The sequence below is a fragment of the Armigeres subalbatus genome, chromosome 3, assembly GCF_024139115.2.
Source record: "Armigeres subalbatus isolate Guangzhou_Male chromosome 3, GZ_Asu_2, whole genome shotgun sequence".
Classification (NCBI taxonomy): Eukaryota; Metazoa; Arthropoda; class Insecta; order Diptera; family Culicidae; genus Armigeres; species Armigeres subalbatus.
The window spans coordinates 341,548,067-341,574,912 of NC_085141.1; the positions used below are offsets into that span (position 1 = coordinate 341,548,067).

General features: G+C 42.0%; 2 protein-coding genes across 3 annotated transcripts; one reads left to right on the forward strand and one right to left on the reverse strand.

Moving 5' to 3' along the window:
- Positions 1 to 507: 507 nt before the first annotated feature.
- On the forward strand, positions 508 to 21,937 carry LOC134225859 (snRNA-activating protein complex subunit 1). 2 transcript variants are annotated; one of them, XM_062706271.1, is made up of 4 exons: positions 508 to 767; positions 846 to 1,336; positions 20,989 to 21,337; positions 21,549 to 21,937. In XM_062706271.1, exons 1-4 carry the CDS (start codon positions 634 to 636, stop codon positions 21,571 to 21,573), a joined length of 999 nt encoding a protein of 332 aa, XP_062562255.1. In that variant the 5' UTR covers positions 508 to 633; the 3' UTR covers positions 21,574 to 21,937. The 2 variants fall into 2 exon arrangements, with proteins under 2 accessions (XP_062562255.1, XP_062562254.1); XM_062706270.1 differs by having other exon boundaries at positions 512 to 767; positions 21,546 to 21,937.
- Positions 1,343 to 3,316, reverse strand: LOC134225858 (juvenile hormone esterase-like). The gene is made up of 3 exons (XM_062706269.1): positions 1,938 to 3,316; positions 1,607 to 1,881; positions 1,343 to 1,544 (listed from the first exon to the last, which is right to left on the reverse strand). The coding sequence occupies exons 1-3, from the start codon at positions 3,246 to 3,248 to the stop codon at positions 1,379 to 1,381; spliced, it is 1,752 nt and encodes a 583-aa protein (XP_062562253.1). The 5' UTR covers positions 3,249 to 3,316; the 3' UTR covers positions 1,343 to 1,378.
- Positions 21,938 to 26,846: the final 4,909 nt, after the last annotated feature.

The following is a 26,846-nucleotide window of genomic DNA, read 5'->3' on the forward strand; positions in this document are numbered from 1 at the left end:
TCACTAGTTTTCTTGGCTGAGTGTAGGCTCAAAATTAAATAACTTCTTCTGTTACTCAAAATTGAGTTCGATGGCCTTAACTCAATTTTGTCTTGAGCCAGTTTTTCCGATTTTGAGTTAAACTGACCCAAATTTGAGTTCAGCTGGACGAGCGTGAATTGATTGTTTTTCTGAAATCACGCCTGTCGGAGTGATTTATTATTATTTTATTATGGTCCAATTAGGGTCTCGCCGACATTTCTCCCCAACACGAACGCAGGTTCGTGGTTGCAAACAATCCCATTTGATTTTGCCGTGACAGCTGCTCGTGGTTGCAAACAAACCGAGTAAAAGTGTGAGTGAAACGTGCGTGTACGTACACGATCGCTGAAAGCCTAATGCACCGAATGAACACAATGACGTTTGAGTCGGGCGCTGTTTACTAAAAATGAACACTTGCATGAACTCGATGAATGAAAAAGTATTCATTCTTAGTAAACAGCGCACCGCTCAAACGTCAATGATGAACTCGGTGCATTGGACCATTATTTGCAAAATGGCAATAATTATAAACAAAAGATTGTCCTGAATTGATATCATACCTATCATATAATCGTTTATTCATTGTAATTCTTTATTATTACTGAGAGCAAAATGGTTAGTGAAGTGTCTCGAGGTTTCCGTGAAGATTGTTACGATCTGTTGGCAGCATTTGCCCGTCACGAATCGATTGAATTTCGCCACTTCTGTCAGGAATGGAAGCGCATGAACTTCCAGTTCATATTCTAGTAAGTAGGGTAGATGCAGCAAAAGTAAACATCTTCATAAACGGTTTGATTTTGAGCGCGATTTGTTTTTTCTTTTAGTGGAAGAAACACCGATGTGGAAATGATTGCTTTTGTTACGGAAGCATTGGTCATAGTGAAGAAGATCTTTCTTAACACAAGAAAACCATTGGACAAGATTGGTGCGTTTTTTCTGATGTATGCGATGTACTTCAAGCAACCGAATGAGAAGTTCTGTAAGATTCGGGTGACCATGAAAGATTGGACCGAGTTTAAGCGATTTGCCCAGTGGCCCACGATGGAGTACCATTCAGCGGAGATTTCGGCGATCTTCTGGAAGATGTTCATTGGGGATGCGTTTCGGTTCGTGCAGAGCGAATTTGAGTACGGATACGATTCTTTCTTCGTGAAGGGAGATCAATCGGGCCGGTTCGACGATAAGTCGCGGGAGTCGTTCAAGCTGGTGCGTCAGGCAGAGAAGGAGTTCTTAGCCATGAAGAGTAATACCGGGCTGTACACGGCGCTGGATGCCTTGGAGATGGGTTACAATGAAATGAAAGAATCGCTGGAAGGTAAGTTGCTTTGAGATTATTTATTGCTTGGTTGTAGGAATATTAATGGATTGCTGGTATCGGAAAGAGTTTGTCCCAGAATGAGAATCGTTCAGTAAAAAGACCTTTTTCCATTTGAAGGTCTTCCCCGATATTGAGATAGTTGTCTTCTTGATTTGCTACCGGAACCCAGTTTGGTTTTTCTATTCCCAAAACCATATTCGGATCACTGCAACAGAATAAGATTTTATTTGAAGTATTCAAGCGTTAACTAAACAGGAAGAAGCTTACCCGGTTTGGGCAAATGCTGTCCACATTCGAGTGAGGCGTTCCACTGTTTTACTTTCCGGGTCGGTGGTATTGAAGATTGGGGCCACAGATGGAATAGAGAGCAGATATAGCAGGTCGTCGTGATGAACTGCTCCATATGGCGTCCCTTCTTCAGGATAATAGAAAAAACTGTATCGACCGACGTAGGAAAACTTGTACTGGTAGACAGGCGTATGGGGCGAAACTAATTGTACGAAACGATGGACTGCAAAACCTATCAAACTGTCGGCAAAGAGCTAAAAACGAATGACTGTGAATGACAAGATACTATGAACAAAATAACTGTACTTACGTAATTTAAACCGTGCAATGAACGATTCAAGCTAAGAGGTTCTTCCCCTAAAAATTTATCTCTCAGCTGACGAGTGATCTCCAATTGATTCGGATATCCCTCGTATAAGAAAAGCATCGGTGCAAGTTCGTTGAAATTAGTATTCAACTCGTTCCTAAGTGTTTCGTTTCTTAGAAAAGCCACAGCAGGTCCAGCAAACTCGTCTTGGGTTATTCCAGCTATCACCGGAACCTTCATAAAATTACCTTTCAGGAATGATTCCGTTGGATCTTCGGTTAAAAATCGCTCTTGACCGAAATCTGGTTCGATCACCGCCGTCCAGAGCAAAACGGGATTCCAAGACAAAACAAACATCGCTTCTAAACTATCGGCGTAATCCGAAACAGGCTTTTCTCTCAAACATCCAACCATCTTTGAAACATCTGAAGTACTACAGTTCAGTAGTTCGGCCTGCTTTTTCGCCAAATTAATCTGATTGGTTGGTATTTGCACTTGACTCACGCCGGAAGCACTCATCACAATCACTCGGTGGAACAATCCTCTGGACATAGGCGATACCATGTGCAATGTATTACTTAACGCTCCGGCACTGTACCCCATCAACGTTACCGAATCTGGCCGCCCTCCAAACGCGGAGATGTGATCACGAACCCACTTTAAAGCCATTACCTGATCTTTGAACCCGGCATTCCCTGGACTCTCCTTTGTCCCGGTACTCATGAAACCAAGCGATCCCAATCGATAGTTGATTGTGACCAGCACCACATCTCGGTCCATCAAATTCTGTGGTCCTGCATTGTTCTTACTCTGTCCGGAGAACACGTAGAACCCACCGGGATGGATATACACCAGCACATCCCTCGGAGCAATTCGAATCGTCTCACCCGGAATCACACTCGAGTACACATTCAAACGCAAGCAATCCTCCGACACTTCACTCCGATTGTACGCTGGCTGTGGGCACATCGGTCCATCTTCGGTGGCATCGAACGTTCCATTCCAAGCATCGACGGGTTCCGGTGGTTGGAAACGAAGTTTTCCTACCGGTGCGTTCGCATATCGGATACCACGGAAGGCGTAAAACTTGCGACCCAAACGGGACTCAAGAATCGTACCTCGGATGCTGCCAAGGCCGGTTTGCACGATGGGCGGTTGATCGGGCCGGGCGAACGTAAAAGTAGCACCAAAATGAACGATAAGAACGAAAAGTGCAGCTAGGCGCATCATTGTCGCAGCTGATACAACGAGACTGAATGGCGTTATCTGATCACCGGCTTGCGTTTTAAATACATTTTGATTGTCGGTGTTCATCGTGGGGTTTTTTATTTTGCTGATTGCGGTATGAATGAATAATGAGCTGTGCTTCTGGAGGAATGCAAAACAAGAGAATGCCAGGTAGAACTTTAAGAGAGACCGCTTCGCGCAAGTTTTCTTTATTTGTGACTTTTTCATAAGTCACGTTACTGCATTTGGTCGACTTTAGTCTTATATTTAAAGAAACTAAGTAACTATATAAAGTGTTATGATAACTCATATGTGAATATGTACATTATGTGGAGGATAATGATTTGAAAAATGTATTGGAGGTAACCACTTTCCCTTCGATGAGGCTCGAGGGTCGTGGGTTGGAGTGGTTAGGGTCGTGGGTTCGAGTCCCATCGAAGGGAAAGTGGTTACCTCCAATACATTTTTCAAATCATTATCTTCCACATAATGTACATATTCACATATGAGTTTTCATAACATTGTAAATTAATGTCCAAGTCGGGTGGTTTAATCCCCGGAATATAGGCAATAAACTTTGATTGAACTATATAAAGTAGTAAATTCCAGAATGGAACAAAATTCCTTTCGCATCTAATGTTTACGTGATTTATAGATTATCCATCACAATATAAAATAAACGTTACGATAAGAAAGACGATCGTTTGTCATTATGTAACATAAACCTATTTTGTGGGTTTTCTAGTGTTTCTATTGCGATTTTAATACTTCAAAATAAAAGCTACACATTGGTTATCTGTGTGTAACCAAGAGACAAGCCTATTTCAAGTATAAACGATAGTTATGTTTCTCTCTAAATTATTATAAATAACTACTACACTGCCGTCCGACCGCACAAATGTCACATGTTACAAACGAAAAAAATAAGAAAAACGCATTTGAAATTGTAAAATGCAGTTATGCTATTATTGCATAATTTTAGCCTTACTCAAACATTGCCAAAAACAACGATTTTTGACGTAGAGCTATCGTACGTCTGTCTTTTCTATATTGGGGTACACTTTACGTTGCAAAAAAACCGAAAAACGTCACGAAAATATGATAGACTTTGATCGTTAATATCTCAGCCGTCAATGCTTCATACCCGATGTACAATGAAGTCGTTTTTCACGCGGTTTTTTTACACGAGTTGTCTTCTATGTGTAACTAGTAAAAGTCGAGATTTTTTCTTTCAGTGTAAACATGCATTTTATTTATTTTGTTTTGCCCATGAAGCAAACAATTTCAGTTCAGTGGATATTTTGAATTTGAATTTTTGTGTAATTTCCGTATCCGGTTTGAGTAATAAATTGAGTGTTCATCAAAGCAGATGTTCGTGTTTTTTATTCCGCGTTAAAATCGTTTTGAGGTTATACAGTCCTCCGAACTTGCTTCTCACGTGTAGTTCTGAACAATTTGGTCCTTCGAGCCGGATATGTCCGAATAAGAAAAGCAAGCACGAAGATCGATTACGGGTCGGGAGCGTCGCGAGAATGGTTCCTGTTCGTAAATGGAAATGATTCTAAATTTGAAAATTCGAAATTTTGATTCAACCATTTTTTGGTTGAAAGTGATTTGATTTCTTACTGCGCTGCGGCCAAGTAGAAAAGTGATAGTTGAGAGTTCGTGGAACCATCCAGGCTCCGAAAAATCCTGAATAGTGATTTTCACCTTGAAGAGTGAGAAGACCGAAACGAGAAGAAAAGAACAATCTAAAGTGCTGTAGTGAATAATTAGTAATACGCCGTAGCAAACCATTATGCAAATGGTGCTACGATCCGGTAACCGTAAACAGCTGAAATTCCCAGGAAACGGAGTTTATTCGACCCCGCCGCCACAGTGCCGTCGATCAGCCATCAGAAAAGTCAGCAGGAAGCAGCACAGCTTCAAAACAAAATGGCTGCCAACATTGAAGCTCTCAGCCGATGCTGCGAAACTACGAGAGGGAAGATCAACAGAATACGGAATGTGATTGAAACTGCTGATCATGATTATCAACGCTTCAACATACATGCGCTTAGGTTGTACATGAAGACGGTAGATTCAGCTTATGAAGAATATAATGATTTTCAAAACAAAATATATCTTGCTGATCCGTCTAGAAAAGATGAATTTGAACCAAAATTTATAGAATTTGAGGAACTCTATGAATTCAGCAGGATATCACTGTGCCAGATGATCGACGCTCACGAAAATACGGTGAAACAAAACCAGTTGTCCGTAGCCGGTGGGCCAGGAACTTCGGCACAATCCAGTGGAAGTATGTAGTGGAAACAAGTTTTTTAAGCTGTCACCAACGATCGTGCTACAACAAGCCGATTTACCCAGCTTCGATACCAGATACGACCATTGGTTCAAATTCAAACAGATGTTCCGTGATATCGCGGACAAATGCACGAGAGATTCTGCTGCAACAAAATTACATTATTTGGACAAGGCATTAATCGGTAAGGCACAAGGAGCCATTGATCCGCAAATCATAAGGGACAACGATTACGAAGGTGCGTAGGAGAGCTTGACAGAGCAATTTGAAAATCTCCCTGCTTTAATAAGCGACACTATAATGAAGCTGTTGAATCTGAAAGCAATGACGAACGAATCGTATCAGCAACTAAAGAGTTTGGTTGACAAAGTTGAAAAATGTATTGGTTCGTTGGAATTCCATCAACTGAAAATAGACAAACTATCAGAAGCCATAGTGACCACACTAATTGACTAATTTCTACGAAACTGGACCAGGATACACGAAAAATATGGGAGTCGAACGTGAAACGAGGTAAGCTTCCTATTTACAAGGATATGATTGCTCTCCTGCGAAATCAACAACATGTTTTGGAACGTTGTGAATGTTTCAAGTCGACTCAGGGTCTGTCTCATTTGGAGAATTAAACTTAAGGCTCAAGACTCCGTAACTCTGTTTTGAAAATTAATGACGTTATTGCTTGTTAGTATTAGTGAGGCAACTGGTACAAAAAAGTGACGAAAATTTGAGGTGGATGGAAATGGGGTGGTAAAAGCTTGTCCGCTGCTACATAATGTTGCCAGATGCAACAAAATATTTATTTTTGAGCATTTATGAAATATTTATTATATGGAAACTTATTTTAAATTTCTTCGTACACCACTGGGCTTTCAACATACAGTGTTAGGGAAAGTGCAGTAAAACACTTTGATTCTCCGAATATTTACATTTTATCCGGTAAAATTTCGTGCACTGAGCAGTCGAGCTGAGACTGAGACAGTTTCCCAAACAAATGTAAGACGAAATTATAAGTTATATTATAATTATATAAGTCTTTTTTATTCTTCATCCGCAGACTGTTTGTTTGCTGCTGCGTGAGTCTCGTGCCATCCATCCACACTTTCTTGTGCGCAGTGCAAATAGAACAGAATCGAGTTGAATTAGGCTGTGGCACACAGCCTTGAAAGAGTGCTAGCCACAGATACTGATTTAATAGTTCTAATCTGTAAAATGAGTAAGGAATAATGAAATGTATATTTGCCACCAAAACCGGCTATACGTTGAGAATTTATTCCACGAAAACATTGATTGTGGGGGGAGAAAATAGTAAAAGTATGTGCTGTCGTTTGCTTGGTCGTGGCTGCGGCTGGGGCTGCCGTAGTTTTGTTTTTTTTTGACTGCATGGTAGGATGAATGGTACGGTAAAATTAAATGCCAACCATTCTCCACCCTGCCAACAGAAGCTTGCATTATCTTTTCTTTTTTTCTGGTTGATTTGATTAATTCGCAAACAAACTGCAATAATTATTTGATCAAATAAATCTGGCAACGATGAAATGATGATTCTTTTCTTGTATATGCATAAAGTTGTTTGCGTGTCGACTAGCATATTCGATGTAGAGGCCTGAATAAGAGAAACGCGGATAGAAAATATGACTCTGCCAACACTGCATTCATTCTTCTTCATCAAAGAACAACACATGAAAAGGAAGAAATGGTTTATGTAGATAAAGTCTCACAATCCGCTATTTAATGTGTCCACATAATTAAACAATAGAATCCAATAAACAATGCAATTTCATTTCATAATCTATAAATAACTTGCATATATTATTGCAAACTTATGTAAAATTTGTTTATTTAAAAATGGCATAAAATCGAATTTAGCCGTTTTCAGTATTTGAGCCAACATTTTGGCTGCTTGACAGGTCTCCTGCTCGATTGGCTGCTGTTTTTGACGGTTCGATTGGCGGCACATACTTATCCGCGTTTCTCTTATTCAGGCCTCTAATTCGATGTATTGTTTTGATATTTTCAAGTTGCTTTGACGAGATTTTGAGCGCACTATTTCACCTAATGCGGTAGTGAATTTGGGTGTTCCGAATTTTGCAACATTCACAATACGGCCGTCAAATTTGTCTCTCACTTCAAATTTTTTAAAGCAGTTTTCGTTGGTTTTTCGACATGAAGTGAAGAAATTGGTGTTCAACATCAAAGATAAAAGTGAAAGTTAGGTAGTGAATTATGTTTAGTTGTGATAAAATCAAGAAAACGGCGAGAAAAGAACAAGTGAAAAACTGAGTGCATGTGTATGTGTGTGTCTTGATCGTTCGGAGTTGGTGTGTGTATAATTAGTATACGAAAATTTGTCTAGGAAAAAAGCAGTTTTATGCGCTTTTCAGTTAATTAATTGATAATTAATTAGCTTGGTGAGTGAAAAACTCATATGAAAATACCATGAATATACGTTGACAGAGGTAAGTTGGTGAATAGCAGTGAAATATTGGATTTTGGCTAAAATTGCATTAGTATTAGTGCGAATGAGAACAAAATCATCTTCATCATCAAATTGATTACGGTTTATAGAGCCTTAAAAGTGACAGTTCGAAAATTAGAAAATCACCCGGTCAAAAAAATGGTTGGTGCTACCCAGCAATTCCAATAAGACTTCGATACAAAATGATTTGATATCTGTCAAAGTAATCTTGCTCTGCGAGCAGGGTTATTCGATAATTATTAACATGTCACTTTTAAGTTTAACTTCAGTTTAATTATCCATTTGAGACAGACCCTCAGAAGAGCAAAGGCCAACCTTTCCGCACTGCTCAGATAGTCGCAACGAAGGCGCACACGGCGACGATCCAGAAATCTGACGAATGCCCGATATGCAGTGATGCGCATGGAGTGGAAAAATGCAGCGCATTTAAAACATTGGCAGTGAATGAACGATACGAAATAGCCAAACAGGCCTAGTCTGTGCTATTCATGCCTAAAAAAAGGACATCGCACTTCGAACTGTAAAACAAATGCAAAGTGCCCAAAATGTTCCCGACGACATCATATGATGCTACATCAGGAAGAGCAGACGTCTCTGGACAATAAGAAACCGACCTTGCGGAAAGGTGAAGAAACCGATTCTACGATGAATGCAACTGCGATACCCGAAGCTGATGGGACGGTGGAAAATTGTTCACTTACAAACAACACCATTACATCACCTAAACATGTGTTGTTGGCCACTGCAATAGTTTATGTGTTTGACATGAACGGTGAACAGCATAAATGCCGTGTCTTGTTGGACTCTGGGGCCATGACAAATTTCGTGTCCCAACGGTTGGCAGACCTTCTGCAACTGAAAAAGAACTTTGTGAATGTTCCTGTCACCGGCGTGAATGGGAAGAAGACTCTGGTGAAATTCAAAGTGCAGTGCAAAGTGAAGTAACTAGTGCACTGCCTGTGACGAGATTGAACGTAAAAAATTGACCAATTCCATCAAAAATACAGTTGGCAGATCCGACATTTTTCGAGCCGTCGCGGATAGACATGTTGGTCGGAGCAGAAGCATTCTTTGATCTATTGTTATCCGATAAGATAAGAATGTCCGTTCATCTCCCGGTGTTGCAACTACGGACCAGTGGATGCAACCGTCACAGTGTGCACAGTATACGTTCTTTCCAAGTAGCTACCTTTCGAGAAATGGACATTAGAGTGGGGCGTCATGGTCATTTTTTCAAATCAATGGTTTTTCGAAGCTATTCTGGGTCCTGAACAACTGTGCAGAATTTGGGACCAATTGGTTGCTTCCTCGCTTTCCTCATCGCGTTTGAAGTTTGTATGGAAATAAGTATGGGAGAACGTATATTTTTGCATTTCTACTACTAGAGGTTTCAGTTCATCGTAAACCAAGTGGCACATTGCTTTAAAGTATAACCCAAAGGATGCCGAAAAATTTTGCTGAAGAAGGCATGTTGCTGGAACGTCCACGAAAAAAGTTATAACGCTTCGAAGATTGAGTGTTCAAACCATATGCAAAAAATCGTTTATTCTGCCAGCGCTGCCGAACTACGTAGACCAATAATTTAACTAAGTAATTTAATAATTTAACTAAAATAATTGATCTTATAGAGCTTTAGAGCTAATGGGAGCTATCCGGAATTATTTCACAAAAAAAAAATCCGACAAGAAGGAAGATGGGTTTTGCCCTTCGATAACCATAGGTCGTCCGGTAGTGCTGGCAGAAACATTGATTTTTTGCTTATGGTTTGAACAATCAATTTTCGAAACGTAATAAATTTTTTTGTAGACCTTCCAGCTATGTACCTTCTTCGGCATAGTTTTTCGGCATCTATTTTAATACAGTTCTGCATAAGAACCTTGCAGACACTGTATAATAATTGGGGATATACAAAATCTGTATTATTTCAATACAATTATTGTATTGAAATAATATAGATTTGTATTATTTTAATACAATATTTGTATAAAAAGCTTACAGAATTGTATATGCCCATATTTTATACAATAATTGTCAGATTTGTTTTTGGGTGTAACGTATTGAGTCACGTGATTGATCATAAATTGAAGCCGCTAATAGCAAAAATGTAAAAAGTACGTTTTCCCATACTAATCTTTATGTAAATTTAAAACGCGATGTGGCATGCGAGGTCGCAACCAATCGAGCCCATATTTTGCACAGTTGATTGGGGTCCCAAAACGATTCAGAAAAACCTTGATCTCACTTGATCGGACGAAGTTTGCGTTTTTCCATACAACTGCGCCCCACTCTAATGGACATGGACTTGATCCACATTCTGAAGCGATTTTGGGCAGTTGATAACCAGTCGAGTGAACCGGAGCCGAAGGACAACGAATGTGAGATGCATTTTTTGGAAACGTTCGATCGTACTCGTGATGGAAGGTATGTGGTTAGATTGCCATTTCGAGCTAGAGCTGTTGGAGAGGTTGGTGATTCTCGTCAGCAAGCAAAAAAAAAGAGATTTTACTAGCTGGAGCGAAGATTAAACAAGGATCCACAGTTGAAGAAGCTTTATTCGGATTTCATTAATGAATATCTTGCGTTGGGTCATTGTCGAGTGCTGGATTATCCAGAGGCGTCGCGTCCGCATGTGCAACCTGTGCACTGCACAGGTAGAAATTTTGTCCCTAACATTTAAACTTTCGATAGATTTCTTGTCATTCTTATTCAAATACCTGGATCATGTGCATTTGTCATATGTTTAGTACAAATTTAACGATTGAGTATAAATACATAATCGTAAAAAATGCACGGATTTTCTACAGGCGACATGTGATAAAAAGCAACCGAAATGCTACGATGGGGGCGCGTTATATTTTACTCCACGATACCGAAACGACGACGCACCGCCACATGTTGTCCAACACGTGCATTTTCAGCAGAGAACGGTTTGCCATGCATCATACACGCATTATTTTGTATGTGTAGGTCATCCGCTTTAACCGCAATCGGCGATGTATAGGTAGCCAAGGCGTTCATCGTTTGCAGTGCACGGTTTGGTGCCGATGCAGAAAAGCACATCGGTTTGGTGCCTACCGAGTAGGTAACCCATACCGTTTAAAACAGCGCATGCGCGTTTGGTTGAAGAGCGCGCAATCGGAACAAAATAGAAAAAGAAAAGAGGCGGTGATAAATGAATTTTCTGCTCTCTCAAAGCGTTCCATGGCGAAAGTCCAGTTTTGAATAAGCACATTGGATCACAAGCGTTTTAATATTTCATATTGATTGGGATTATGGCTTATGATAAATTTTTTCGTCAAATCCAATATCCAAAAGCTATTCGTATACCATGTGGACAACTTAACGGGTAGAGGGGTAGGAAAAATGTCCATGGTATAACACAAATTAATGAAAAAATGCATGATCAGATGTGTACGCTGATGCAGGAAAGTACCCATCTAAAAATGTTCCACGTGGTATGGAAACAGCACTTCGGAAAAAAAAGATTCATCTAAGAAATAAACTAAAATAGAATAATTAATAATTGAGTAACGTTTAGATTACAGATATGTTCCGATTTTATCGCGCTCCGATTTTGTCACGCTCCGATTTCGTCAACAAAATTATTCCGTTTTTATCAACAAGAAAATTCAATAATTTTTTTTTAGAAATTTAGCCTTTAAAATAAACTAACTTGGGTTAGTAATAACGGTAATAAGACCGTAACTAACAAGAGAGCTCGAGCAACATATGATTAGGGCCGAAAAACCAACAATGCTGAACCGAGAAAAATGAGGTTCAAGTTTTCTATGAGTAATTTAATTCATTTATTGAAGTAGATGCTCATTTCATTGCAAAAACCATGTCAATGCCATACGTAAATGGTTATATTATAACAGCAGATAAAGATTAATTGAAAAACTATTCGAAATCTTCAAAATTTCAGCTAAAACAAAAGTCGCGCCGTTTACTCGCATTACCGGCAACACGTCTGGTTTTAAGCCGTTTGCTCAAATCTAGTAACACCATCGGATTTGTTAGCCAGAGTAGTTCTGCTATGCGATATATCACAAACCTAGTAAGAATATACATTTTGAAATAACTTGAAGCTAGTTTTTCAAAATAAACAATATAAAGTGAAGGACCCTCCTTAGCCGTGCGGTAAGATGCGCGGCTACAAAGCAAGACCATGCTGAGGGTGGCTGGGTTCGATTCCCGGTGCTGGTCTAGGCAATTTTCGGATTGGAAATTGTCTCGACTTCCCTGGGCATAAAAGTATCATCGTGTTAGCCTCATGATATACGAATGCAAAAATGGTAACCTGGCTTAGAAACCTCGCAGTTAATAACTGTGGAAGTGCTTAATGAACACTAAGCTGCGAGGCGGCTCTGTCCCAGTGTGGGGATGTAATGCCAATAAGAAGAAGAAGAAGAAGAAAGTTAACGGCCTAAAAACCAAAGCAAACATTCCGCATGGTAGTTAAGGGCGCCAACAAAGGACTTAAAAACCACTATGGTGCAAATTGTTCATGAGACGTTCACTCAAAATAGCAATAAATGTGTTTTTAAAGAGATATTAAGTACGGAGTTTTACCTGCGATAAAGAATCATTTACAAAGCAATCGTTTATGCTAGAAAATGAAAAATCATGGTTTTGGTTTATAAGCCGTAATCATATGTTACGCGAGAGAGGATTCTTTTCACCGACTTCCCCACATCGAAATAAAAGTGATAAGATGCGGGTTTGTTTGCCCTTGCCCAGGACGAATGATTACATTGTTATGTAGCGTTCTGATATAACTGAAAAATCGTTGAAATACTTTTTCGGATGTTCTAGGCCGTCCAAACTATTCTGAAGTACATATCCTCGAATGCATCAAGAAATATTTCTACAAAAAAATTGTCCTAAGCTGAGATATATGCCCAAAAATATTTATGTGATCATAAGCAGTGTTGTAAAATGTCATTTGCATTCGTTTGAATATTTTTTCCAGAACTTGTTCAGAAGTAGGCTATCGGCTCCTGAGGTATGTCGAACTTATAGCCCTTAAATGTGTCTATAACATTGTCTAATAAGACATTGCTGTAAATATGTTATCTGGGGCGTGGGAGGCAAAATGTCATTCAAATGACATTATGTCAAATGACACGTGACATTTTGGAAAGTTTTCACTCTCCAGCCTCAGATGTTATGTTTAGAGCAATGTACCCTTGGACAAAAATATAGCCATACTCAAGCGTTATGAGTACATCCTAAAATATGAAGTAAATTTGGCTTCTGAAAAAAGTTATGAACAAATTAGTCAAATGACATGCAGATGACATTTTACAAGCCTGCATAAGACATAAATAAATCGCCTGCTTTGAGCGTGTTTACAGCGGCACACTAGGAGTTAACTTTCTCAAATCAGTATGGCGAAAGGCTTATTCCGATTTTGTCGCTGTTCCGATTTTATCAACTGAAACTCACGGACCGTGTTGATAAAAACGGAACATATCTATGTCTGAAACTTGATTATGCATATGTACAACATGTAATAGATTTAGTTCGGAAAAGGTATTGGAGGGTAACCGCCCCTTCGGTGGGGTTTGATCCCACAACCCCAGTTCGCATGACAGGTGCTTTCCCTACTAAGCTACGAAGGACCTCCGTCGTGCTGGGAATTTGGTTTCATCAGTACCCGCTAAGCTGCGGTGGACGACGGAGGTCCTTCGTAGCTTAGTAGGGAAAGCACCTGTCATGCGAACTGGGGTCGTGGGATCAAACCCCACCGAAGGGGCGGTTACCCTCCAATACCTTTTCCGAACTAAATCTATTACATGTTGTACATATGCATAATCAAGTTTCAGACATAGATATGTTCCGTTTTTATCAACACGGTCCGTGAGTTTCAGTTGATAAAATCGGAACCCGGCATATAGGCAATTAACTTTGAATGTACGGAACATATCTGTATAAGCTTCATTGTGGAGACCCCATTTTTCTGATACGTATGGCAAACTAATTACAAATGTGTATTACCTGTCTAATCATTCTTAATATATTTCAATTTTATGAACACATAATTATTAAGACTTGTCTCATTGTTTTTCAATTAAACCCACTTTCATTTTAAGTTTAGTTTGAGCTTAATTCGATAAATTAGATGTAGCTTAGAAGCAGATAGTAGAAACATATGGGAAACATGGATGAAGATAGATCGTTCATATTGGATGTGTCATTTCAGGTCCCTTGTTCAGGTCAGATTTTTTCTCAAAATATTTAACTTTGATACGGGAAGCACGAACAATTATCAACTCGTCATAATTTATATTATTGAATGTTTAACTTTTTTTCTACAACAAATATAATTAAAAAAGGTATCACCGGGGCGTGCTTACTCGTAATTTTATAATGCTGATACATTGAGAGCTACATCAAACAACTGAAAACCGACATACACCGCTCGGTGCACAGGTTGAAGAATTGACCACGCGACGCCTCTGGGATTATCCTATGTGTAATGATGAAACCGGCTACTACATGCCCCATCATTGTGTGCTTCGTCCGGAAAGCTCAACAACACGATTGAGGCCGATGACATACTCACGCGTGTGCGTGCGCGAACGCGTCCAAGACAAAAGAATTTCTCTTGCTGATATTCTGCTTTACGAGTGCTTGGACGCGTTCCGCATCGCTCGACGCGTCAGTATGTCATCGGCCTGAGAGTTGTGTTTGGCGCGTCAGCGAAGACTGCCTCAGGACATTCGCTTAATGACTTGTTGATGGTAGGACCTCCAGTACAGGACAACTTGTTCGACATCGTGCTACGTTTTCGTCTATACACCTACGCATTTACGGTGAAGGAAATGCTTGTTGAAACCAGGGATTGAACTTATCATTTTATTATCATTTAGTATTCAGCCAATAACTCATTCCTGAGGTTGAGTTCCGAAAAGTGTTGTATGGCGGGCTTCAAGCGCTGATTCCCCTCTACAACTTTTCCTAAGGGTACATTGCTCTATGTATAATATTAACAGCGTGAAACGCTAGGATCACTCAATATACTAAATGATAATAAGTGTTATTATCATTTAGTATATCAAATGATACTAGCGTTTTCCGCGGTGAATATTAGACATAGAGCAATGTACCCTTAGACAAAGTTGCTAGAGTCCGTCATAAAATACTTTTCGGAATTCCGCCTTTGGAATGAGTTATTGCCTGAATACTAAATGATAATGAAATGATAAGTTCAATCCCTGGTTGAAACTTTGCATCGTGAACATTTGCATCTAGGACAGAATGGATTATTAGCAGTCATGCGGCGACAAGTCTGGCCAGAAAGGGGTAAACGAGCGATACGTAGAGTATTGAGACGTTGCGTGAGGTGCTTTCGAGTGAAGCCTGCGGAAACTATTCAATTCATGGGTGATTTACCAAGGTCAAGAGTGACAGTCGCTGATCCGTTCATAAGAACCGGAGTCGATTATGCTGGACCTGTGCTGCTTAAACAGGGACGAATGAAAGCACCAATCAAGGGATACATTGCCTTATTTGTTTGTATGTCTACAAAGGCGATACATATCGAGCTTGCGACATCAATGACGACAGATTCTTTTCTTGCTGCGCTACAACGTTTTGTGGGAAGTTACCCCTAGAGCTCTCGCCCAGGACGGGCCGCCATACCTAAGAACGGCAACGCCTGCCAGTAGCCTACGTATACTGGCACACACCTTGGAACTGTTGGACACCATCCGCAATAATACCGCAACAGCAGTCGAAGTCCTCTTGCACACATAGTCGACATGGCTGGCGAAGGTCAGCTTGTCGTCTATTACGACCACAATGAGCTTCAAACTCCGCTTTGGTGCGATCGCGAATTCACCCACGTGATTCACTGCATGTTGAACCGACTTGCGGTTGTTGACGATAACCACCTCCGTCCTATGTTGAACGAGCTGCAGGCGTCTAGCGCTCTCCAATCCTCCACCGTGCTGATCGCGTGTGCTGCGGCCAGTTCTACTCCCCGTAGACCTCCAAGGTTATGTCATCTGCGAAACCGACAATCTGAACACCAGCAGGGGTCTTTAGCTTCAGAACCCCGTCTTACATAAGGTTCCATAATACCGGGCCCAGTATTGAACCTTGCGGAACTCCTGCGGTAATAGGAACGCTTCTCTGACCGGCATCGGTCTTGTATAATAGTACACGGTTCTGGAAATAGCTTTCCAAAATCCGGTACAGGCCCACCGGCAGGCTAAGCCGGTGTAACGAGAGCGCGATGGCATCCCAGCTTGCGCTGTTGAATGCGTTCTTCATATCAAGTGTCACTAACGCACAGTATCGAATACCTCGCCTTTTCTGTTGGATCGCTATCTCGGCGGTCTTTACCACCGAGTTATTAGCGTCCAACGTGGACTTACCCTTGCAAAACCGAACTGGTTGCTAGACACGCAACGGGGTCAGCCTGTTGAGGATGATCCTCTATAGCATCTTGCCCGTCGCAGGCAGATTGGTCTATGCGCCGATGGGTCGCCCGGCGGTTTCCCGGTCTTCGGCAACAACACCAGTTTCTGTCTTTTTCTTTCGGGGAATCTACACTCATCTAGGCATCTTTGCATAGCTAGCCTGAACATGTTCGGGTTCGCTATGATTGCTGCCTTGAGAGCGCTGTTCGGAACTCCATCAGGCCCTGGAGCTTTGTTCGTTACCAGGGATTTGGCCACCGCGAGTAACTCTCCGTTCGTCACCGGAGCTACCATTTCGGCCGCACCCATATTGCCTTGTGGTGCAGGAGGCTCGTGACGGGAATAGTACCTCGATAATTCTAGCCAACCTATCCGGGGACCGTTGTGGGGGTGAAGAGCTCCCTTTGGTCTTGGCCATCACTATCCTGTAGGCGTCACCCCACGGATTCGCGTTGGCTCCTTCGCATAGGTTGTCGAAACACGCTCTCGTACTGCTCTTAATGGCCTTGTTGAAGGCCAGTTTCGCAGCTCGAAACAAAGTGCTAGCGGAATCATCATTGACTAGCACTGCGTCGAGCTTCGCTAGCGCCTCTAGTGACCCCTTCGATTGGTGCAGCGGCTGCCCCACTCCACTGCCCAAGCGTTGAAATCTCTTGCTATGACGACCGGCTTACGACCCACTATGTCAGACGATAGCCTATCTATCATCTGGGTGAACTGTTCTAATTGCCACCTTGGTGGGGCATAGCAGCTACAATAGAACACACCATTGATGTTAGCTGTCGCGACACCCTCAGCAGAGGAGTGTATCACCTCTTGGATCGGGTACCATCCCGTCATGCAGATAGCCGCCATCCTAGACCCGTCCGCCACCCAATTGCCGTTATCGACAGGGACGTTGTACGGGTCGGACAGGAGGGCGACATCAGTCCTCGATTCCGAGACCGACTGCCACAACAGGTGCTGGGCAGTTGCACAGTGGTTAAGATTCAGCTGTGTTACTTTCACGGCTTATTCTTATTTTTCTCTCCGATGGGACACGAAGATCCACCCATAACGTGGTTACAGGCTTGCTTTTTGCTGGCGCAGATGAGGCACTTTGGTGCCTTATCACATTATGCGCCTTGTGCCCTTCCTCACTACAACGACGACACAGGTTGCTGCGGTCTGGGCCCTTACAGTTGTAGGACTTATGTCCCAACTCTAAGCACCGATAGCACCTGTCCACTGAAGGCGGCTGGAGTTTGCTCACTGGGCATACTGACCAGCCGATCTTCAACTTCCCCCGCTCCATTACCTTTTTGGCTTCCGCAACCGGTAACCTAAGGTAGGCTACCTGCGTGCCAAAGGGACCGCCTCTTAGGCGTACAGAGGTCTTATCGACCTCTGTACCGCACTGGTCTCTAACGGCAGAGACGACGTCGTCCGCGTTCGTGACCTCGTCCAGTTGCTTGCACTGGAGGGTCACTTCCGCCCCCAACGACCTCACCTCGGCGTCGTCACCCAAGACCTCTTGGGCCAGCTTCCTGTAGTCAGTCCCACTAGCCTGCGCTCCGCGTTTCAGAACCAAGATCATTTCACCGGTCTTGGTGCGTCTGACGCTTCGCACGTCCTGACCCAGCGTCGAAAGCTTTTCGGCCGCCCGCATCGATTTAAGGACTTTGCCTTATCAGTTTTCACCAACAAGGCCTCGCCTCTGTCCTTAGCTTTCTTTGCGGGTCGAGATGCGTTCGACTTCCGCTTTGCCCTACTGACCAGCTGCCAGGGATTTTCGGTCCCTTGTGCCGATGGCACAGGCTGGCTGGTACCCTCTTGCGGCTCGGCGACTTGCGCCTGGTTGATGCCCTTTGGTCTTGGCCAACACTATCATGTAGGCGTCACCCCACGGATTCGCGTTGGCTCCTTCGCATAGGTTGTCGAAACACTTGATGGCCTTATTGAAGGCCATATTCGCAGCTCGAAACACTTTACGGCGGTCCGCTCTTTCATCCTCGGTGCGGGCACGTTGTATCATTCGTCTAGCCTTGAGGCAGGTTGACCGAAGGGCCGCAATCTCGGGACTCTTGTCTTGTTTGAATTGTTAGTCTTGTTTGAATTGTAAGACCATTTGATAAGAACTCCAGGACAATTTGGAAACTTTTCAACATCTAATATGCCTGGATTCGAGATGCAAATGAAAGACAAGTACTCGGAAGGCACGATTTGATTGATACCGCGGCTGAGACATTTTCGAAGTCTTCGTTGATTCGGTATATCATTTGATTAAACCTCCAGGACATTTTGGAGATCCTACAATATCTCACACGCTAGGATTTTACACTCAAATGAAAGATAAATGCTCGGAGAACATGGTTTGGTTGATACCGCGGCTGGGGACATCATGGAAGTCGTGGTTGATTCGGCAGACCATTTAATTCAAATTCCAGGACAATTCGGTGATCCTAGAACATCATAGTTTATTATCCTACATGTTTCCTGTATAGTTTATATTCAAAGTTCACAGCAAATAACACGTTTTTAACTATTTTTTGTAGTTTCATACACCCTGTAGTATAATACAGTTTCGGCATAATAGGGATGCTCAAAATATGTGCCGATGTTTCAGGGGTTTCAGGTGATGTCTTTCATGCTGTATCAATATTTCCATCATCACTAGATGGATGAATATCATTTTCGGTAATGAAATTAGAGGATATCATTTTTCTAAAGCCGTTGCTTTACTCTCACAGCTCTAGGGAAAAATTGAACAAAAATTGAACGAATGAATCCGGACTAAATACCAAATTTTCAAAGCGGCTCTGTTTTTGTGGGCGGGGATGCGAACGTCGATTTGATGGGTCTGATAGCACTTTTACGCGGACCTTAGTCATTCGTAGTTGAATGCTTCTGTTCACTTGTTGATGGTGTTGGTCTGCGTGGAACTGCTGTTGGATACGTCCGGTCGACGATTGAATTTTTGCCTGCAGGAGCGGATGGGTCGTTTCGAGAAATTGGTTCTGATAAAATTTTAAAAAGATCTTTCTGAGCTTCTTTTATTTGATGGGAATTGGGAATATGATTGAAACGCTATTAATGGGCAACTTCAAATTTTAAAAAAATACTACGGCACAAGATCTATCTACTGCACACTATGTTCAAGTGGCCATTATCATACTGTTCCTTCCTACTGTTGAGAAAACCCGCGTTAGATGTCTTTCGCCATACAAACTGCAGGTGGTAACTCATACGGGCTATTTTTTACATATACGTTAGTGCCTGGATGCGGCAGCGGCGGGTAGGAAACCAATCACTGTATGTGATTCATTAGCAAAAATGCATGGAGTTGTCGTATAGCGACTAGGGAAAGTATACCGGTTTTGGCCACCTTAGTTGGCCAACCCTGAAAAATGCATATTTTTCTAAAACTGTTCATCAGTTTCCACAGCGAAGAAGCATAAAGGATATATGTACTGTTACAGCTTGTAAAACCCTCGAAAATTCCTTTTTTCGTAGTTCGTAGAAGCTGGCCAAGGGGCCCTCCTTAGCCGTGCGGTAAGGCGCGTGGCTACAAAGCAAGACCATGCTGAGGGTGGTTGGGTCGATTCCCGGTGCCGGTCTAGGCAATTTTCGGATTGGAAATTGTCTCGACTTCCCTGGGCATAAAAGTATCATCGTGTTAGCCTCATGATATACGAATGCAAAAATGGTATCTATTCTGGCTCAGAAACCTCGCAGTTAATAACTGTGGAAGTGCTTAATGAACACTAAGCTGCGAGGCGGCTCTGTCCCAGTTTGGAGATGTAATGCCAATAAGAAGAAGAAGAAGCTGGCCAAATTAGAAACATGGCAAAACTGGCACCGTTACCCTATCATTTTTGGTATCATTCTAATATTAAATACTATACTCAGAGTTCCTCTGGAAATTTAGAAGAATTTTCCTGGAAAAATAAAAAAAAAAATTTCTATAGTATCTAGAAAACATCTAGGGGATAAACTGCCGTTATACGCATAACTGTCCCATGTATATAGGGAATCCCAGCAAACATGGGACAAATATGCGTATGACGGCAGTAAAGGCCTCAGGCTAAAATTATACTCGGCGTGATACCGAAAACGCCGTCGTACAAAATTACGACAAACGTCGCCACCGACGATTTTTGGCCTGGCACACACCTCTATTTGTGGGTGATTGCAATGCAAAGTACGGGTACATAAATGTTTCTCAAACAAATGCGTATGCAATTCTTGTTTTGAAGGCAAAATTTAACCTTCTCTAAACACTACATCGTCATCCTCGCCAGTTTTAATATTTCACACCAGCCAAAATTAGAGTTACGGTTCCCTATACGAGCATTTGCTTATATATTCATAGATCATTTGAACAAAAAAGTTTATTTAACCAAATGATCGTGTCCATCGACCACACATGAATCGTTATAAAATATTTAAATGTTTGCAAACATCTGTTCTGAATGGTTTCGTCGCTCATTTATTACCGGTGACAGCGACAATGGATAGAACCGCTCCTACTAGCTTCCACTTTTGCATACGCTTCATCCTACCCACGCGTATTGTGTTTTAATCTTCTCATGTTGCATAATCTAAAAGCTATACTTATTTTTAAAATCCCCACGATGACAGAAACTGAGCCGTCCGGTAGCTCCAGCGATAAAATTCCCCAATCAAATCTGATGCAAGGTCTCCACCGCGATCTAGACGTGCTGATTGCGATCCTCAATACATCGAACGAACCTCGACCGGAAGATGACCTCGCTGACAATCCTGATGGCGAAAGTATTGGTACTAAGAGGAGCACCCTGAAGGACAAAGCTTTCGCAAGAAAGGTGCAACGTCGAGATATGCAAATAGCCACCAGCACCCAAGACGCCGGAGGGGGTTCTTCGGGCTCTCTAAGGAGACCACGTGCCACCAAAAAGCGGGACCCGAACTCGTCCCTGATGAGCAATGATGCGCGCCTCGAGGTGATGAGGTAAGTGTGACAAGAGAGTGGGGCAAACTGAGACACTGAGAATCTATTTCTTAGAATTATGTGTTTTTATATTAATTGTAGATTCATGAATGCATGCGAGAAATGTGACAAAAATTACAGCTGTTGTCAGACTTGGCCGCGTGCCAACATAAATCCACCCACATGCTGTTATAAACTAATTTCCCGTCTTTATTTTCTCATTTTTCAGCAGCGACGATGACGAACTGGCGGTTTAATGGCGCATCACGGATAATTCCCGGAATCGTTAGCTCCGAATGTGAACTGGTGGATTTGTGTTTTCGTTAGCGCGACATGTTTGAATGAGTTATTTATGAGGTGTGATAGGTAATTTGTGTGTAAAGAATCTCAGGAATTTGTGCGCCACTTGTTCGTTGGGGAATCGTTTTGTCTGCGCTTGCGCACAAAAGGCAACGCGATCAGCGAACCGTAGTGGGTGGATGAGTTGCTGCACCTCCGACGCCTAATATAAATTTCTGCTAAATGACAAATGTGATAAATAGGATGATAATTGAACTTGTTCTACTCGACAAGCACACCGTTGATGCATCATAATTATAATAAATCAGTTTTATAATAACAGCTTTCTTGTTTTTTTTTTCATTTTGAGAAAATCGAGTCACTGTAAACTGTTTAATGCCCACAGTATCCATTTTTAGCTAAAATTTTCATTATTAAAAATTGTGTCCTAAACACCATCCTGAACATTCTACAAGTGGGCTGACGTAAGACGAGTCGCTCAGAGTTTGAATTTATCATTTCATTATCATTCAGTTTTCAGCCAATAACTCATTCCAGAGGCTGAATTCCGAAATGTGTTGTATGGTGGACTCCTAGCACTATGTTTCCTCTACAACTTTGTCTAACAGTACATTGTTCTATATGTCTTATATTTACAGCGTAAAACTCCAATACCCTTTTATATACTAAACACTAACACTGCGCAACAAATTATGAAAAATTTTCTCGCTTCAAGGTGAAACTAATAATTAACCTGGGGTGGCATTGTGCATCTCGAATCGAATCACTCGATTCGTACGTTTTTGCATTCGTTTCGAAAAAAAATGCGGCATTATGTATTTCGTTCGACTTCATTCAGTCGCAGTACAAGATTTCGAACGGTGCTGTACTAGCTCAATCGAGTATGTTCTGTCAAACGAAATATAAACAGAGAATATAAGATATAGCTGTAGGGGCCCTGCTTAGCCGTGCGGTAAGACGCGCGGCTACACATCAAGACCATGCTGAGGGTGGCTGGGTTCGATTCCCGGTGCCGGTCTAGGCAATTTTCGAATTGGAAATTTTTCGACTTCGTTTGGCATAAAAGTATCATCGTGCTAGCCTCATGATAATACGAATGCAAAAATGAACACTAAGCTGCGAGGCGGCTCTGTTCCAGTGTGGGGATGTAAAGCCAATAAGAAGAAGAAGAAGAGATAGCTGTCTCCGTATTTAGTATGCCGCCCGCTGGAGAGACAACCTTCAGCGCATGGCGTATGTGAGTAAACAGAGAGAATAAGAGTAATTTCATCTGCGTGTAGCATGTTGCCTGTTAGAAAGGCATCCTTTAGGGCATGAATTGGCAGTTAATTTATAAACAAGCAAATTGTGCTCAATGACTACAAAAAGAAATATTATTTATTCAGCAGTTGCAACCGATTGAAACATTTTGCGGATACGATATGTTTTGTAAATGGAGATATTGTTACGACACAAATTATAAGTTTTATATTTATTCGAGTAGGGTAAAAGACCCAATAGTGGAGGAACTAAGCACGTTCCAACACTAATTTTTCGATAGCTTCTAATCTATATTTCATTTCCCTTACCTTGAGAGTGCATCCGAAAGCTCATTATTTCAATTTTATCCAGAGCGTGTCATAATTGTACCATAATCCTGTTTTGTTACCTGAAATCAATCCTCCAATTATTGGTGCACTGTTCCAATAGTTGCGGTATTTTGTTATTCGTGTTCCTATAGTTGCGAATCCCATAGGTTTTATATGGGATTCGCAACTATTGGAACACTACCGCAACTATTGGCGCAAGGGAGAGAAAAAAATAAAGTATTTTAAAGATACTTTACCAGTTTAAATGGAATTCCAATGTTGTTTTTGTCTCTATCGTGTTATGACAGGTTAACTAGTTGACTGGTAATGTGGCCTACTGCGTTTAATTAGTTGATTCCCTGCAAACCGTACTACCGCAACTATAAGAACACCCACGACTATCGGAACTTTTACCCTATATGCCACAGATCCAATTTTGAGCTAAATAATTTAAAGCTAAAGAAGGATTCGATAATAAATTACTTTGAAGTTCCCATGTGTTTTAGTTAAATGCACTTGGGTTATCTCTTCCGCGTTTTTTGCCTTTCTCGTACAACGAAGTTGTACCGAAAGGCTATCATTTCACTCCGAAAACGAACTTTTCATAGAAGCCTCTGAGACCCATAGTGTTATATACCAATCGACTCAGCTCGACAAACTGACCACATGTCTGTCTGTCCGTGTGTATGTATGTGTGTGTGTATGTGTGTGCACAAAAGCTAAAAAGAAACATTAGACAACTTTTCGTATAGTAATCCTTAACCGATTTACTCGCAACAAATTTTATTCGACAGGGGACAAAGCCTTTTTGATCACTATTGAATTTGTAAAAGATCGGTCATTGCGTTTAAAAGTTATGAAGAAAATGGTACATCGGACCATATAAACCCCATATAAGGTTGGTTAAGTTAAGACAACTAAATGCGAGAAAGGCACCACCAACGCTAGGTGGATTAATCTGTTTTTTTTTTATTTAACTCAACTATTTTTGTGTACACACGAATATACACGTTTTTACGCAGATTTTCCCCATCGATTTTTCACGCGGTTTATCGAAATCGGCATGAAATACAGGGAAGCTGTAAAAGATTTTAGTTGAAGGCTTGAAATTTGGGATAATTAGAGATTGCATATTGTCTGGAAACTATAAAAGTAGGTATACTAATGACATTATTTCCTTCAAGGCACAATAATGAAACATTTATTCTCATCCCGTAGAGAAATAATAACAAATATAATTAAAAACTTTCAGCAAGAAATGACTCGAACAACATTCGAAAGCTATAAAGGTGACGAGTATTTTTCATTCGACTTGAGTCGTTTTCTAGTGTGCTATCGAGTATCCATAATGCCAAAACATCTCGTTATTCTTGTACCTCCTCGAGCATATTCGAACGATGAGTCGTTTTCGAGATCGAATCGAAAGCCGTAATGCCATTACGTTCGAATCGAGATGCGCAATGCCACCCCTGGTTTATGGTCTCTAGTGACTTTTGTAAAAAAAAATTTAAAAAAAATAATGGAAAAATCCAAGACGCAAGTTTGTATGGAAAATTAAGGATGTTTAATCCAAGAGGAATATCAAACATTGCTGATTAATCACTAATTTCCTAACTTACGAGTGTTATCAACCCCGCACTGCATTCATGTTTTTTTTTTCAGTATTTTCGTCGTTTTTCTATTGATTTTGATTCTGTTTTTCTCTAGAATTAGGCTTTAAACAATCTCAGAAATATTAACAGGCACGCTACAGTAAGTATTCCTACAAATGTTCTAGGTTTTCCGAATTATCCTGGAGTTTAGATCGGTTGGTCCCCCAGGTAAACTACAGCTGGTATGGAATTGAAGTTAACTGTTTATGTCCATACAGGCTCACAGAGTCCAAGGGTATTATTTACAATTCAGTTTTGCCCAGCACGTATACTATCATGGGCTGCACAGTTACTTTGAACTGTTGAATCAGGCCACTTGGTTCTTATTTACTATTGAATCACTTGTCAATTGTCATAAGATGAGTTAGATGGAAACCTCGCAGTTAATAACTGTGGAGTGCAGCTTTAACACTAAGCTGCAAGGCGGCTCTGTCCCAGTGTGGGGATGTAATGCCAATAAGAAGAAGAAGAAGAGTTAGATGGTTCTATGACACTAACCCGAATGTCACTTACTTACTTATGGATCCTGTACACTTCCGATGGTGCAAAGGGCCGACAGGGACAGCATGGACCATGTCCAAGGGCTTGACGACCCCTCCCCAGCTGTTTGCGAGTCAGGGAGAACTGCCTAGGGCGTGGTGGGATTTAGCAGTGGGCTCTGCTAAAATCCCTCCCAAAAAACCACAAGTGCCCGTAATCAGACTCTATCAAAGCGACTGTGTGCCGCTTTAAAAGCACAAGCCCAGGGAGCGCCAATTGGCATGGGGAGTGTCCCTACTTCGGTAGGATAGCGCGTGAGCTGCTTCGGCAGGGAGTGAATGATCTGTTTGTGCTGAGGCAGGAGTGTCATAGCGCGTCGCCGCTATCGTCACCTCGAAGCGCAGCAGAAGTCTGAGTATGGACTGCACATGCTGAGGTAGGAGTCGAGGTACCCATCGACACCTCGAGGCACTGCAGTGGAGTGTTAGAGTGAGCACCCGAAAAGGGTCACATGGAGCGAATGGTCTTTGGAGAAGCTGCTTCGGCGGCAGGGTAGTAGTGGGTTGTACCCACACACCTACAGTTGTGCACATGTGGTGCATGGGGAGTGTCCCTGCTTCGGCAGGGTAGCGTCTGCTTCGGCAGTGGTGTGATTGATCTGCTCGTGCTGAGGCAGGAGTGTCGTAGCGTAATATCTGTAGGCCCAGGCAGTTACCGCTATTGACACCTCGAGGCATGGCAGCGGAGCGCCCGGGAGAGCATCCAAGTAAGACTCAAATGGAGTGAATGGTGTGCGAGCACCCAAGTCAGTCTCGCGTGGGACGAGTGCCTGTGTGGGCGATAATGAGCGAGTACGCTTAGTACTGCCATCCCCCCAGAAGTAGTACTGCGAGGTAGTTCCTGGGGGAAACGATGGTGGAGCCCAAGGGAGTTTAGTCGGTATTACCGGTATGGTCGAGTCCGACACTCCAGTACACTTCCGTGTGGTAGTTTGGAAAAAAAAGGGCCGACTTGAAAGATCTCCATCCTGAGCGTTGCCCGGCTATCGCTTTAACCTGTTGCCAGGTTAGATTTCGGTCGACTTCTTTTATTTCTTTATTGAGGCTTCGCCGCCATGAGCCTCTGGATCTGACTCTGCTGCGATTTCCCGCTCGGTTCCAGTCTAATGCTTGTTTACAGATTTCGTTTCCGCCCCTACGTAAGGTGTGGCCGATCCAGCCCCACTTCTGATCCCGAATTTCTGTTGCTATCGGCCTCTGGTGACAACGACGATGGAGCTCGTTGTTTGAGATCCAGTTGTGAGGCCACCAGGTCCGATTTATATACCGCAGGCATCTGTTAATGAACACCTGCAGCCGTTGAGTGTTCTCCACTGATACACACCATGTTTCGCTAGCGTATAACAGCACAGATTTCACGTTAGAGTTGAAAATTAGTATTTTTGTGTATTTAGTACTTATCTGCCTGTTTTTCCAGATATTTCTTAAACTCGCAAAGGCAGCCCTTGCTTTCTTGATCCGTGCGCCTATG